Source organism: Meriones unguiculatus, chromosome 1 (assembly GCF_030254825.1).
Source record: "Meriones unguiculatus strain TT.TT164.6M chromosome 1, Bangor_MerUng_6.1, whole genome shotgun sequence".
Classification (NCBI taxonomy): Eukaryota; Metazoa; Chordata; class Mammalia; order Rodentia; family Muridae; genus Meriones; species Meriones unguiculatus.
The window spans coordinates 90,876,805-90,893,506 of record NC_083349.1 but is presented as its reverse complement, the minus strand read 5'-3'; the positions used below and the strand labels follow the sequence as shown (position 1 = coordinate 90,893,506).

Sequence of the window (16,702 nt, the reverse complement as noted above, 5' to 3'; positions counted from 1 at the left end):
CAGGTAACGAATGAGACAGCAGAATAATAGCTTCCAGGTTCCTCTGGAAAGATGCACCCAACTGACGCCAGGTGGTTGCTATGGGAACCACGGGCTAGGGTAGCCAGAATTCTTGCTGCTCTTAGAATGCTTCTCCTTCCGGTTCTCCGCTCCTCGCACCCCCTCTCTCTCCTTGGTGTTCTGTCTATTCCACAGGCCCTCATTCTCCTCCCTCCTGATTCTGGCTCGCCCCGAAACGGGGGGCCATCTTGACGCCTCGTCAAAGATGGCGCCCCGGGCCCCAGGCCGAGCGCCGGCCGAGCCTTGGCGTCGGCGGGGCCTCAAACGCGTGAGCCCGGGCCCCGGAGGGAGGGGCGCTGATGTCAAGGCGTCGCCCCGCCCCCGGTGGTCGCCCCGCCCCCGGGCCCGCTCCGCCTTTCTCCCGCCCCGAAACCCGGAAGTGGAGGAGGAGGCGCGGCGGCGGAACCGCAGGAGCAGGCTGAGCCCTGCCCGGGAGCAAGTGTGGGGTTGGGGGCGGGGGGCGGGGCTCGGCAGGCCGGGCGGCCGGGCCTGGACGGGGCGGGGGAGGCCATGGCCTCCGCGGAGTTGCAGGGCAAGTACCAGAAGCTGGCTCAGGAGTACTCGAAGGTACCCGTCGTGGGTGGGGAGTCAGGGGTCCCCGGCCCTGCGGCCTCGGCCAGCCGTGGCAGCGATTTGGGACGGTGGGGGATGCTGAGGGCTCCTCCTCTACTCTCCACCTCTTGCTTCCTCCATTACGATGTCTCCACCTGCAGCTCCCGGGAGATAGGGCCGGGCGGGGTCTGGGTCCGTTTGCGTTTCTGCAGAAAGGAGCTGGAGTTTGATTCTTCCTTTTCGCTGGCCAGGAGGCTTGGAAGTGGGATGACAGAAATCCAGGGCTCAGCCTGTGGTGCTGGCCTGAGGGGAAGGGAGGAATGTGGGACCACCCTTTTGCACGATGCTTCCTCAGATTGCCCAACCCGGTGACGGGGGTTGTGGGGGCGGGGGGAGATTTCCCGATCGGATGGTTTAAGGGTAAAGAGACGTACCTGCCTCCACACCAGTTTGGGAGGGTAGTGGTATCATCCGTGTAAACTGCCTCTCTGGGACGGGCGCTTTAGAATACAGATGTTTTCTCCACTGATTTTGACAGCTTGGGTGGTGGAGCCTTGTCCTTTTTTTTGTATCTTCCTTACCTGGAATGGGGCAGTGGACTCACCAGGTTCTCCTTACGTACAGGATTATGCAAAATAGGGACCTGGCCTTCTGTACTGTCAGTCTTGCAAATGGTGAAGCCTTTTTCTTGGACTAGGGTGGTGCAGTTTCTGGGTAGGGTTTTCTGCCTTAAGAATATTCTAATGAAGTTATTAAAGCAGAATCTCGTGCCTTTGGAAACGATTCAGTAGTCATGTTCAATTTTCAATTATCTTGGAATTCATAGAATCAATGAAAAGATTTAGCCCCTTTTATAATTTGGAAAAAAAAACCAATGTATATTCCCTTTTATGATTTTATTATGCATATATTTGGAAAGGTAAAGTGAAAGGTTTTAAGAAAAATGAGACTTTCATCTAAACATGTACCCTTAAGTCTTCAGCATCAGATGGGATTTATGGGGCTCCGCTTAACCCACTCCTGGTATCATTGGCAACTCCCTTTGCTTTTCCAAATCCTCTTAGGCATCCTTTCTCAGTCTCAGAGACAGTGAGTCGTCTTTTGAGGAGGACTTCCTTGTTTGAAAGAGCCAGAAGTTTGGAACAATTCCATATGATGAAGGAGGGTGGGTGGAGGATGGCAGTGCCCAAATTTGCCACTACTATTTTTGGTTGAAAATGTTTCCTGCATATAAAGTAAGGGGACTGATTTCCATCTCTGGAGGGTAAACAGGCTGGAAAGGTGGTTCCAAATAACCAATGAGTAATTCCAGTGGTGCTCAGAGCAGTGGCCACGATGCTGAACTAATTCTGTCACCTCCTAGGGAAATAAAAGACAGTGAAAGATTTTATTCTTCTGCATATGTGAGTGTGTTCAACAAACTCATGTCATTATGTGCACCCTGCAAACTGTGTGCCAGGGTCAGTTGAGTGACCAGCTGCAGAATCACCTTTAGTAGACTCTTCAAATATAGAATGTAATTATGATACGGCGTGATAAGTGACAGTCAGTGTAGCACAGAGGAGGGTGGAAATAGCTTGCCATGTAAAGAGATTAGCCCATGTTTGCTGTCATGAAAGTCCCTTAAGACACATTAGAAACCTTTCATCCATCCATCCATCCATCCATCCATCCATATGTCCATCTGTATTAGTGTGGGGGGTGGCAGTGGTCAGGAGACAGCTTTTGGAAGTTGGTTTTCTTATCTGCTGTGTAGGTGTGTTCCAGGTATTGAACTTAGATCATCAGGATTGGTGACAAGTGCTGTGTATGGTTGAGCCATCTTAAAGAGCTCTTGCAGTAAGGGAGTAATATTACTGTTCAGAAAGTAACTTAACTATAGGGTAGGTAGACTGAAATAGAGATTTAGGTTGTTGGACCACACTAGGAAGGCTTACCTGAAGTTACTGACTGGAATGGACAGGAGAGGCCACATTCAGAGGTTTGGGGCTAAAAATACTTTTAGCTTACCTCTGTTTTGAGGACCTGCTTTGTTCAGAACACTGGACCCAGGAGATACGGACAATGTCTAAGCCTTTTGACCTTGTATCTCATCTCAGGACTTGTGAGTGGAGAAGACACAGAGCTGACAGAGTTCAGAGGTAGAGAATTGTGATGGCCACTAACCAGAAAGGTCAAGTGGGAGCAAAGGGTGATTTAAAGATGTAGACTTAGATTTAGAGATGCAGGACATGTTAAAGTTGCATGTTTCATATGTTAGCTTGACATAATGTTGGAGACAGTTGCTGAAAAATTTTTGATAAACTTGCTAGAAATGGGGACAAAGAAGGTTTCTTTTGAATTTTCCCATGCAAATGGACTTGGAGAGTCAATCAGGGTATGGATTCGGGGAACACCTGTGGGAACAATGTTCCAGGAAGAGGAGTTGCTAAGGAGGTCTGCTGGATGTGGGGTCATCCCTGTTGGGCCAGACTATTTCTTATTCCTTTGTTTTCACTGTCATGGATGTTTCTGCACATAGAAAGAAAGAAGCTGGGTGAGGTGTTCAATCCTGAGACAGGGGAATTACTGTGAGTTCTCTATGTAAACCAGCCTGGCCTGTAGAGAATTCTAGGCTAGCTTGTGCCACAACACAACATAAGATCATGTCTCAAACACATACACACATGCACACACACACTTGCTCACTTGCTCATTCACACATACACAGGCAACAGAGACTTGGTCAGTTACTTTGTGTACTTTTTATTTCCTGTCAACTCTAGTGCAAAGCAATTTCTAGATTAGATCTCTGCCGTTGACAGCTTTGTGCCATGGAAGAGGCATTTTACCATTTTATTCCCTTCCCTTGGTGCACGGGTTGAAGGCTGATCCTGAAATTGACTTGCATTGTTCTTTTGCCTTTTGTAGGATGCTAAAGGAAAAGATTTCCTGTTAATTTGTAAAAGGAGAGAAACAGGCAGGATTCCTGAGCCAGGAACATCTGAATTGATTCTTCCTCATCCCCTTCAGAGCAGATCTCAGCCTGTGCTTTGGGGAAGGGTCTTTCCTTACTCAATAATATAGGCAGATATTTTCCCCTGAATTTTTTTTTCTCCTAAGAATGACATTAATTTTGGAATAGTATCGAAATGAACACACACAGTAAACTGTGGGAGCAGGCAGAGAGATTGAGGTAAGATAACGTTCTCAATGATGAAAATGCAGCGATTACAGCCGATTAAAAATATTAATGATTTCATACATGTTTACAGTGTATCTAGATCATATCTACTCCCACTTCCTTCTTCTTCTCCCTCTGACTACCCAAACATACCCCTTGCACCTTCATGTCTTCTTTTGAGTCCTCACTGAGCAGTTAGAGCTGCCTGCATTCACATGTACAGGGCCATCCATGGAGCCCCAGCAGCCTACCAGGATTCACTCCCCCAAAGAAAATGGACACTTCTTTCCCCGACAACCATCAGTGCCAATCAGTAGCTCCTTAGCTGGGGCTGGGGCTCTGGGAGTCCCTCCCCTTAAGCTTTTAAAGCAACAAAATGACTGTGAAAAGGAGCCTGAGAATATAGGTAGATAAGAGTAGTGGACACTAGAGCAGTTGAAAGTTGTAAGGTAAGCAGGTTGCTACAGCAAAGGGATCCAGAAGGATCGGTGCATGGAGAATGACACCCCAGTGGTTTGGACAATTTGAGGTCGCTGGAGACTTAAGATTTCAGCTTCAGTAGTTTTGGGGAAGGAAAAAAGATCTGTTGAGGTTGGTTTCCAGAGGAATTTTGAAGTGAGCAGGTAAAATTGCAAGCTACCTCTTTGAAACTTGTGGAAAGCTAATCGAGGCCCCCACTGCCACATTATATATTAACAATAAAAGACCAGATGGTTCCCAGCTTTTCCTTTGCCACTGGTTGCTATCCTCATTCTCTGGTATATCTCATATAAAGAAAAATGCTGTTGCAGCTCATTTTATTTCCTCCTGCTTTCCTTGAAAGAGTACTTTTGCCTGACACCGTGTATGTGTGTGAGCAGGTTTCAGAAGCTCCCCGATGTTAATGCTTTCCTGAATCAGTGAACTGCAGAGTCTGAGCCCTAGTTCCCCATCAGTGACACTGCCGGGGGTGGGTTAGAAATGCAGACTCTGGAGTCCACCCTGAACCTGTGGAGTCGGGCTCAGCATTCTGTGCTGTGCTGAACTGAACCTCTGTGATCAGAATACATGCTCTATTTGTAAACTTGTGTTGCTACAGCAGAGTTCCTGAGGGGACAGGTGACTCTAAAAGGTTTATTTAGCTAAGTGTGTTGGAGGGTCAGAGTCCAGACATTGGAGCAGTGCCGGCCCAGTGAATACCTCTTGACTACTCATGGTGAGTGCAGGGGCAGGATCTGGGAGCAAGCCCTTGATTGATTTCCTTCCCAGATCATGGGTAGAGGACGAATCAAGAGTTTGCAGTCCTATGAAGGCAAGCCCCTAGTGACCTGGCAACCACTCAAGAGACCCCACTTCTTAATGTCCATAGCACCCTGCAAAAAACCAAGACAAAAACACAAGAAAAACCAAAAGCCAAAAAAAAAATAAAAAATAAAAAATAAAAAATAAAAAAAAAAACCCAACAACAACAAAAAGCAAAGCAGGCCTACTCTAGACACCAGCTTTTGTGTGTGGACCTTTAGGAACACTTAATATCCAAACCTGAGCACATGATAAACGTTGAGGAGCTTCTTTAACAGAACGCTATCAGTAGAGTAGCCTTTGTTCACATAGAGATAATCTTTTCAGGCTCTTTGTGGTCTTAAGAACCAGTGGGGAGCCAAACTTCCTTTCTTTTTCTAGCAGTTTACTTTGCAGCGGAAGCATCTGTGATGAAGGTGCATGGGCTCTGGGACAGGTCAGACCTGTATCCTCCCACAGAGCCACCTGGGGAAGGGCCAGTTTGGGTCCAGTCTGAATGATGCGGCTTGGTGGAAGCTGGTGAATCACCAGCTCTAAGAGAAACGACTTGGTCTGGATTGGATGAAAATTGAATACCCTTTTTCATTAATCTTGAGGTGTAGATCTCAGTGACCAAAGTGGGATGGCTCTGAATTCAGTGCTGTGGGCAGGACTCTGCAGGAGAAGGGCAGCATTCTTCTTCTTTGCTGTCTAGTAGGGCAGCCGTGTATAAAAATTAATTTACATTTATGTATTTATTATGTGTATGTGTCAGTGTGTGTGTGTGTGTGTGTGTGTGTGCGCATACACATGCCTGTGCCGCAGCAGATGTGTGGAGGGCAGAGGTGCGTGTTCTCTCCCTCTACAGTGGGGTTCCTGAGAGGGAGTTTGGGTTGTCAGTTTTGGTGGCAAGTGGCCTTACTACCTGAGCCCTCTCACCAGTGCTACCTGTGGAAGCTGCACGTGGCTTGCGGCTCCCACAGTGCCACATCATGTTCCACCAAGCCCATCACCTGCAGAGCAGACTGGACAGTGCTCATAGAGATCTTGGCTTAGCACCTCACATGTAAGTTGGCAGACCTTGCTAACCTGGGGTTCTGGCCCGTAAGTCCAGGGTGAGGCCTGAGGTTTTCTCCCAAGCTACTGTCATAGCTGGCCAAAGACCAAATATTCTACAACAGTGGGTCTCAGTCTTTGTAATGTTGTAACCCTTTAATACAGGTCCTCATGTTGTGGTAACCCCCAACCATAAAAATATTTTGTTGCTATTTCATAACTGTAATTTTGCTATTGTTATGAATCGTAATATAAATATCTGATATGCAGGATTATGCGACCACCCAAGCGGTTGCCGAGCACAGGCTGAGACGCCTGTTCTGGAGAGTTAGGGTCTAGCAGACTCTCCCTTTCGGCTGAGCTGACTCCCCTCAAGTCACCGAGGGCAGCTAGCCTGCACGCCTTGTGGGTAGGAGTTTTGTCTTAGCCAGGGTTTTTTCATGAAGACAGGGCCATAAGAAAGCCTTCATTTGAAGGCACGCATGCCTGAGAGGAGACTTTTCTTTATCAGAGGCGAAGAGCCCCTGCTGCTCAATAATGCACAGTCTTTAGGCTGCTCCTTCCTCGCTTCCTGCCGTAGGAATAGTTAGTAAGTTGGTAAGAAAGACCAGCAGATGTTGGTGGCAGGCTAGAGTCTTTCAGAAGTGGATGGAGTTTTAGGGATCATCCTGGCCAGACACTGTTGCTGGAACCTGTGGATAACTTCACTTTCCAGAAACTGAATTAGGGCTGTGGTAAGATTTAGGGCTGCCTCTCATGTACATTGTTTTGTGATTTAAAAAAAAAAAAAAAAAAAAAAAAAAAAAAAGCTGTACTATTAAAGTTCATTTTATAGGCTTGTAAACTACTTGTACATGTCAGAATGTCTACTGCATGAAAGTAGCCATGTAAGAATGGTTCCAACACAGACAGCGGTTGGGGTTTAGCCAGGAAGAGGAACATGCATGACTCATTTCTCCTACCCTCAAAGTCTTCCAACTGTTGTGGGTCACACACCCCCTCATCTTGGGCCTGTGATCCTAACAGAGATTGTCAGAGTGACATGAGGGGATCATAGCTTGTTTACTGCCACTCTCTGTGTCCCTAGAGATATATCTGTGTCATAGGCCTGATTGAGGGCTAAGGCTGGTTGGGAGAGGTAGACCCCAGACTTTGAGGATTCTCAATGCCCAGTAGGACACAGAGAAGTATCTTGGAAAAGGACTGTGCAAGTGATGACAGTCTCTTACTGCCATTACATTTAGACACCCTGTGTATGGTATTTTCTTTGACTAATTGGTTAAACATTTCCTGAGTTCTTTTTCAATCCACGACATTGATCTTTTGTTGTGAGCAAAGGAAAATCCAGATTTTTTTGTTATAGTCAGATTGGGGGTGATACAGTTACTTGAAAGGTGCCTCTTTAACAAATTGTGCTATTCAGATTTGTTCTAAATACTCTTCACTCTACCTTAGAAATGAGTGATAAGATTTTTATTATATTTTAAATGTTTTCTGCCATTTGATGGAACAGGAAGAGGTGAGTTCAGTAGAGGTGAAGCCCGATATACTTTAAAGGGGTCGCCAGGAGCTTATAAATACCATTCAGAGAACATGGTGGACCCCGGTAGGGACAGGGTCAGACGTGATGCCTGAAGACAGAAGTGGGTCTGTATGCTAATCGCTGTGCTTGGAGGTGGAGGCCAGAGATCAGGAGTTATAAGTTCCAGGCCAGCCTGGACTACATCAAACTCTTTCTATCTCCTAGCTGCAGGATTTGTAAGTTTCATTCTGTTGGTGGGTAGCATTGTCCTCTAGAGTGTTTATTGCTTAGAAACTAGAAGGCTACATAATGAAAGTCAATATTAAAACAGCATTTCTCTCCTTAGACTTTTAGAGCAGAGGTCAGCAGGCTTTTTCTGTAAGGAGCTATCTAGTAAATAATTTAGTCCTGAGACTAAATTATCTGTTGCAATTGCCCATCTCTTTTACTTCATGTAGTACATAAATAAAGGAAAATGGCTGCATCCCAATAAACCCTCAAGTTAGGGACCAGGCATTGGGATCTCAGACTTTTGTTTGCCACGCCCTTCAAAAAAGAATTAGATTTAAAAAATAATTTTATCTCTAAAAATTTTGTGTATTTGTCTATGTGGGTGAATGCCATTGTGTGTGGGTACCCTTGGATGCCAGAGGGCATTGGATCTTCTGGAAACTGCAATTATAGGTGGTTATGAGTCACCTGACATGGGTACTGGGAACCAGACTTGGGTCCTCTGGAAAGGTGGGAAGAGTTCTTAACTGCTGAGTCATCTTTCCAACTTCTCAAAAATTTTATGCCTACACTTAAAAAGCATCAAAATATAATATTGCTAATTGTATTAAAATATTTTATCTTTCCTTTTAAATTATATATATTATACATATATATATATCTGTAAATCTGTTTATATGAGTAAATGCACATATGTGTGAGCAGGTGCTAGTGTGGAGCCTAGAAGAGAACATCACTTGTGCTATAGCACACTCTACATATCTCTTTGAGACAGTGTCTCCCCCTGAACCTAAGGCTTACATTTCCTCAGCTGAATGGAAACCAGCCGTTCTCCCGTTTCTGCCTTCCCTCAGAATTGGGGTCACAGGTGTGCATGGGACACCTGGCTCAGAATTGGGGTCACAGGTGTGCATGGGACACCTGGCTCAGAATTGGGGTCACAGCTGTGCATGGGGTACCTGGCTTGTTATGTGCATGTTGGAATCTGAAGTCTGGTCCTCGTGATTGCTCAGCAACTTTCCAGTCCTAGAATTTTGTTTCTGAGACAGGGTCTCACTCTGTAGCTAACTTAGGCTAGCCTGGAACTCACTATTAATACAACAAAATTTGTCTCAAATTGAAGGTAGTCTTTCTGCCTCAGCCTCCTGGGTGTTGAGATTACTAGTGTGAGCCACAACCCCTGGCATATTATATATCCTTTACTTCCTTCTCTCTCTCATACCTTTATAAGTGCAACCTTTTCTTGACCTTTTCATAGGGGTCACCTAAGAAAGACGGTCAGAAAGCACAAATATTTACATTACAATTCACAACAGTAGCAAAATTACAGGTATGGAGTAGCAATGAAAATAATTTTGTGGTCGGGGGTCATCACAACATGAGGAGCTGTATTGAAGGGTCGCAGCATCGGGAAGGTTGAGAGCCACGGGTTTAGAGCAATCATCCGTGGGCAAACTAATAAACATGTCTCAGAGCATGGTCCCCGTAGATCCCTCCCAGTGATGGATCCCTGCTTCCATTTGCGGAGCACTGTGTCAGGAGCTCTGATATGGGCTCTTGCCTGGTTCTCACAGCGCCCTTGGAAAGAGGGGGAATATGTGAAGGGAAAGAAGTGTATTCGCCCATACTGCAGACCGTGTGACTGAGGCTCAGAAATCTAGGTGAAGACCCGTTTATATTGCCTAGTAAATGGTGGGACATGGCTTTAGAGAGGCTTCCTGTTTAGCTGTGAGCTGTGATTCTTCACTTCCTAAAGGCAGTGCTTGTCTCTTCATTCTAATCTCAAGCTTCCTGTTTTGTTTTAAATATCCCAGGATGGGGCAGCATTCAGTAGTCCCATTTTCTTGGCACAGAAAAGAGTTCTGTGCCTCTGTTCTCCTTTCTCAGTAGACAGATCTGAGCTGCGCAGAGCTACAATTTTAGTTAATTCATTCATTAAATTTGCGGCAAGGTCTTCCTGTAGACTTGTCTACCTGTAGACTTGCTGTGCAGCCCAAGTTGCCCTTGATCTTGTGATTCTCCATCCACAGTCCCTGAGGCTCTGGGCTCTGTGAGGCAGCAAACCTAGTGAAATAGATTTTTTTAAAGCTCATGGATACAGTTATCACATTTCGTTTTCTCAGAGGAGAAATGGTCATTCAGTGTCTGTGTTGAGCTCCAGAATATCAGCCAGTCAACCTCTTGCCTCAGCCACATTTGATTCATATGCTTACACTCACCTGTGCTGTGAGCTTTTTGCTGAGAATACTTTCTCCTTCCTGTGCAAGTGGGTTATACCTCTAGAACCTGTGTGTAAGCAGTGTGTAACCAGTGGTTGGTGGTTATACAGCTAGAGACATAAGTAAAATTTACCAAGTGTTTTATTTTGTATTTGATATATTACATTACAGGGCCAGTGAGATGACCCAGCAAGTAATTGTGGGGCTGGGGAGCTGTGGGAATGGGGGAGTCAGCCTGGATCAAGAGTGAGGTTGAAGTTGTCCAGACCCTGAAAATCTTGTCTTGAGACAGGCTGCAGTCAGACCTGCCCTGAGCGCGCATGTCCTGGTGCACATCGCCTTACGGCCTCCACCTCGGCCATTCTGAGGTGGTCACATAGCCTGGTGGCCCGGTTACAGGTTAAACTTCCTCTCTCCTTATAAGATCATGTCCAGCAGCACCTGGAATTCCTCTTCATGCAGATAAGGCGTTTCCAGGACCGTGGCCCCCCAAAAGCCTCTACCCACTCCCCAAAGGTTTAAACAGCCTTTGTTGCCCCCCAATCAATTTCACTGAAGCTGTCTCACTGAAGGCTGTTTCTCACTTGCTGCCAGCAGAAATCCTGCATGGCCCCTGGCTATGTTTCCCTGCCTCCAGTCCAGCTCAGTGTTCAGTGAGCCTGGGTACCCTGAGTAGAAAGCAGAAAAGGGACAAGTAGTGACAAGTGGGCTAGCTGATAAGCCCCAAGGACCTGGTTTCTATTCCTGGGACCCCTATGGTAGAAAGACTCCTGCAAGTTATCTGCTGGTATACACACCACCTGTGCACATACACAGCACATACGCGCATACGCATGCCTGCGCACGCACACGCACACGCACGCACACATACAGTAATAACTGTAATACAGTTGTACATATATATTTAAAAATAACTATGAAGAAGCTCAAATTCTACCTAATCTCCCAAGTTGAAAATCCATCTTACCAGCCTACATTTCTCTCAAAATCTTTGTAAGACAGTAGCTGGCATTGTCTAGTTGGCATTATAACAATCGTCAGAACTGCCAGGCTCCTAATCTGTGTGTCCATCTTGCTGTTCTATGCCTCAGTATATTTATCTCTGAGGTGGAGGTGAGGGAGACAACCTCCTTAGAATTGTGACCATTGAGTGATGTCACACACAGAAGGCACTTGGGTTGCAATACTAATGGGTATCGTTATTTTCGTGTGTACTTGTGTGTGTGTGTGTGTCTGTCTGTCTTTTTTAGGGCCAGAGAACAAGGGCAGTGGCTCAGTGTTACTCCTGAGGTGCTATTAAGACAGGATCTCTCACTGGTGCGGACTCACCAGCAGGCTAACTGGTTAGCAAGCCCCGGAGATGTACTTGACCTCAGTCTCCAGCTCACCATGCCTGCTTTTTTTTTTTTTTTTTAAACAAACAAGCAAACAAACAAAAAAACCCTTGAGAATTGAGTTCATGTTCTTGCCTTTTTACTGACGGTGTGTGTAGAAGGGGTTTGGCACGACTGTGGCTTTTGAACCGGACTATGCTTCAGTCGATGGCTGATAACAGTGTACTGTCCCTAAGGCGTCCCTGTGGTGATGGAGACGCATGCCTAATATCCAGCACAGGGTCACTGAGTGCCCTACACGCTGTTCACTGATGTCTAATGAGACAGTGTTTCACAGCTTCAAGAAAACGGCATTGTCTCTCTTTTGAGATTTTATTTTTATTTTTTGTGTATGAGTGTTTGCCTGCATGTATGTGTCTGTGGCATGTAGACTCGTGTGCAGTAACGATGGAGGCCAGAAGAGGATGTTGGATGCCCTAGGACTGGGATATGGAACTTGGATGTTGGGAATTAAACTTAGGTCTTCTGGAAGAGCATCCAGTGCTCTTAACTGCTGAGCCATCTCTCCAGCCCCACATTTTCTCTTTTATTGTATTATTTTAAGTTCAAGACCATGGCTTATAAAGACTATAAATCCATATAAAGAATGGTATACTCAAAGCCAAGAGACCTGGGTTTTTATTTTTATTTTACTTATTTATCTTTTTAATGAACCTCAAGACTCACACTGGGCAAGCAATCTGCCACTGGGCTCTGTACAGCCCAGGGGACCCAGCTTTGCTAGCACTAGCTTTATGTCATTGGAGAACTTATCTTCTGTGTTTCATTTGGCAAGTTATTAAATCTGTTTTTTCTCTGGGGCAAATAGTGTTCGTGTTCACACAAGCACACTTGTGAGTGTGTGTGCTCACACGCACAAATGTGTATGTAATACAAGAGGATATTTAGTTATTTAGTGTAAAGTTTTCATTGTGAAGCAAGTGTGTTTTCCTTGCTCTAAGTCGTTTCTTTATATTAAACGTAATTTCTGCTTTCTGTTTCCAGCTCCGAGCTCAGAACCAGGTCCTGAAGAAAGGTGTGGTGGACGAGCAGGCCAGCTCCGCTGCGCTCAAGGCAAGCCCTGGGGACCTGGAGCCGCAGAGGGTGCTCCCTGGGTGGGAAAGCAGGCTGTCTGCGGGGGTAAAGTCCCTGCTCCTTGACACTGATTTACCAGGGATGGGGATGGTAGGATTGTTACTTGTCTCTAACTTCTTTTCTTGCTTACGTATGTGTGTGTTTCCTCCGTACTTCTACAATTCTAAACATTGTAAAAATACTGATTTATCTAATGTGTTTCTTCTGTAGCTCAAGGCCCCTGTGGAGTTAGCTCCATCAGGGTGAATGCAGCCTAGTCTCTGTCACCTCTGGGCAGCCTCTGGGAGGACTGGGTCTGCTTGCATTTATATGCCTGGTGCTCAGCCCAGGCCCTAATAATGAGTTTGTGTGAATCGTGTGGTTCTTTACTCTGGTCTTCAGTATGCTACTTCACGGTGACCTGTGTTGGTGTGCACACTGCTTGAGTGACAGGTTTACCATCAGCACCTTTGCTAACTGAAGCCTAATGTCTCTGCCCATTCTCTCTGGCAGATAATAAATGCTGCCTTGTGGGATTTTTGAATGCTGGAGTACTTGTGGGCTATGGATTACTTTCCTGAAACCCCTGAAGAAATGATTGCTGACTCTCCTGATGCTTAAAACCCAGTACTGAGGAAGTACTAGTCTGCCCTGCTTGGCTCCCTTGCTGCTGTTCGTGTGGTTAACTGTGGGGTAGCAGTGTGTGGACACTTGTGGAACATACTTAGTTCTCGCTTTGAGCATCACCACATGCCAGCCACTGTGTCGAGCACTTGACTGTACCCGTTATCTTGTTTCCCTCAAGTCTGTGGGGTGGCTGGTCTTCTCATCGATATTGCAGAAGCGAGGCTTTAGATGGACATTGGGCCAGAGCTCTTCTAAAGCTGCTGATTGCTTAGAAGATTCGGAGCGTCATCCGACTAGTGCTACCTTATTGTAGCAGGGTGAAGAGGTTCTGATTTTTTCGCTCTGAAGTCATTGTAATGACAGCACTAACGGCAGTTTGCCAGTTGTCCAGATGCAGATGTTAGGCTGTCCTCTGATCAATCTATTGGATTTGCTCCTTACTTGAGTTGCTGCGGGTAAATGCCATTGATTGGACTTCCTTTAATTTGAGGTTTTATGATAATTTACTCTGTGTACCTTTGACCTTCAAGTAAAACTTACGGGATTATTGTATCAACAGTGCACTTGGTTGGGGCTCACTAACCACCTTTGTCATGGAGCGCACTCTAGCAGGCACACGCCGCAGCTGTGCCTATCTGTTGTTTTTTCACTGCTTATTCTTATCATTGTTTGTTTGAGTGAAATTAATAAAAAAAAAAGCAAAAAAAAGAAATTAATCAAAGTAATTCTTTAAATAGATAAAAGACTGGCTGCTTATGTTTGAATATCAGTGAACACAGATGTAAGTAAAATATAGTTAAAATGCTGCATTTTTAAAATAAGCTAAAACCAAATATTCTCTTTAACTTCTCTTTTTTACCTTTTACACTCAGTAGAAAGCAGTCAGCAGATAGGGTGGTATAGAGGGTTTTAGGATGTTTAGAGTTTTGCCTCTGTTTTCAGGAGTCTGAACATATTCTTGTGTTGTGTTAATATTGGCTATAAAATCTAACAGGTCAAAGACTTAGGAGAAAGTAAATGTGCTCAGAAGACTTAGGGCTGGGAGTGGTGCTCGGTGGTAAGCACTTGTGTAGGTGGCCTTGGCCAGGTTAGCTTCTCTCCCCTGCATGCTGTGAAGAAAGGGGGTGAAGACAGGGTCAGGCTTCATTTGAAGTCAGAGGGGACTCAGAGAGAGGAACAGAAACAGATTTTCTGCTTCCTAATCACTTAGGGTATTGTCAGTGAGAGTCCCTTAAAACATCCAGATTTATAAATGTGTAGTCCATGGCCTGTCTGCTCACTGTCCCAGACTTAACAACACAGAATTGCAGGCATCGTGCCTTAAGTTGCCGACATCCCTCTATTTCAGTATATATATTTTTTTCTTATTTTATTTGTAAATAGACTGGTTTGGCTGGAAGAGAGTGTTTGTGTACGTGTGTGTGTGTGTGCTCATGCACACGTGAAATAGCTCAAAACATAACTGAAATTATTAACATAAAACTTACATCCCCTGAAGCAAGGGCTGTTTGATTTTATGTTGATGGAACAAAGACTGTTTTGCTTTGATGTAGGAACAACTGAAAATGAAGGATCAGTCATTGAGGAAACTACAACAGGAAATGGACAGTTTGACATTTCGAAATTTGCAGCTTGCCAAGAGGGTGGAGCTGCTTCAAGATGAGCTAGCGCTCAGTGAACCTCGAGGCAAGAAAAATAAGGTGAGTTCAGTAAAGGCTGCTGTGTGGCCTTGGAGAGGTGCAGGCTGGCTCCGTCACAAGAGCCCCCCAGCCCCTCCAGCCCTGCCGCTGGAACTGCGTCCAGAAGACAGATGTTTGCCACATAGAGGCATTTTCCTTTCTTCTTTTCTGTTTTTGAGACAAGATCTTTTCATGATCTTTCAGGCTGGCCTCAAATCCTCAATGCTCCCATCTTCGCCTTCCTGGTGCTGGAATGATGGACGTGTGCCATCACGACCAGTTCAGGGCCACTTGCATAGAAAAGCCAGTTTTTAAAAATCTGTTAGCAGCAAACATGTACATAATTGAGGTGGTAGCTGGGAAAAATCAATGGACGATCTCATATTGCTCAAAATTGATGTCTTTGTTACCTTAATTCCTATAAAGCAAATATAGTCAGATGGTGACTGATGAGCTGCAGCTGCTGAAGCAGGTAGCAGCCAGGGCCTCTGAGATGAGGCAAATTTCTGTGCTTAACAACACAGGAAAGGTGTTGGGCTAGTGGTGAGCCATGTCTGAGTGTGTACACACCCATATTCTACGGGTGTGTTACCAAATCTAGTCCTTTGTAATATAACAGAAACCAGAAGGGCAATTGTCTAGGGCCAGGGCCTGAGGGGTACATGCAGAAGGATGTGTGGAGGGGAGAACACAGCCTCCAGAGTTGAGCATGGTTGAATCCTCTGCCTGCCATTTACAAATCTTTGACTTTGGCAAGGTTGTTAATATTTTAGCCTCAGTTTCTCTATCAGTAAAATGGGTATGAGAATTTAAGGCTTACAGGGATTAAATGGAATCACAAAAAGTGCCTAAAGCTGTATTATCATGTGATATGTCAGTATCCTTTCCCAAAGGATTACTGTATTGATCTGTGTAGAAGGAAACTCTGAAGGGTTAAAGTGAAGAGGGGACAAAGAGGGCCACATCCATTGTAGAGCCACTAGAAAGCGTGCGCGCTTGGGGGATGCCAGGCAGTCCTGGGAGGAGGTAGCCATTTAGACTTCAAACATGACTCTCGGGATTTTTTTGAGTCAGGGTCTTACTATGTAGCTCAGGCTGGCCTGGTATTAAATATGTAGGCCAGACTGGCCTCAGATATGAAGCAATTCTCCTGCCTCAGCTTCCTAAGTACTGGCTTACTGGTGTGGGCCACCATGCCCGGCTAATACACCAGATTGAGCCTTTAGCAGAAGTGCCTAATACTTGTGAATTAGTTTTAGTTAAAGCTTCCAAATTTGGGAACACTGCGGATTATGCATAAGTCATTCTGTAATGTGCCTCATGTATTTTCCGTGTTCCAAACATGGTAGGTATTTAGTATCTTGTTTTTTTTATAGAGCTCTATTTTCAGAGGACCCCTTCATCACCGATTTGTGTTGGATTAGCCAGTGACTTCATTTGAAGTGATGAGTGAGATGCAGAAAAGGCAGGGTGTGGTGACTGATGTCTGAACACAGTGTCATTGTTAGACTGCCTGTGTATCACACCGGAACAAGTGCTCATTGTTAGAGCTTCTAACCATCCTTTGTAGTGCAAAAGTTAGTGTTAAGAAGAAAAGGACTTTTCATAAGCTCAGTGTGTACATGGTTATATTTTTATTTAAATAGAAGTTTCCATGGACTCTTATGTGAACATATATTTGTGAATGAAAATAAAAAATAAATAACTTAATAGACTTTTTATTTCTTTGTTTTTGAGGCAGGGTTTTTTCTAAAGCCTTGGCTGTCCTGGAATTTGCTCTGTAGACCAGGCTAGCCTTGAACCCACCTGCCTCTGCCCAGCTTTACTGAAGGCTCTTAAAGGAATGTATAGCTCAGAATCTACTCTCAAAATACTCTCTCGCAAAT

At 45.2% G+C, this 16,702-nt stretch overlaps 1 protein-coding gene across 1 annotated transcript in view; it reads left to right on the top strand.

Annotated features, from left to right (window-relative positions):
• Nucleotides 1-470: 470 nt before the first annotated feature.
• Nucleotides 471-16,702, top strand: part of Ppp1r21 (protein phosphatase 1 regulatory subunit 21) — a 57,484-nt gene continuing 41,252 nt past the window's right edge. Inside the window, exons 1-3 of the mRNA XM_021644496.2 lie at nt 471-627; nt 12,442-12,510; nt 14,691-14,837. Coding sequence (XP_021500171.1) covers nt 571-627; nt 12,442-12,510; nt 14,691-14,837 — 273 coding nt within the window. The 5' untranslated portion in view covers nt 471-570. The remainder of the gene's footprint in view (nt 628-12,441; nt 12,511-14,690; nt 14,838-16,702) is intronic.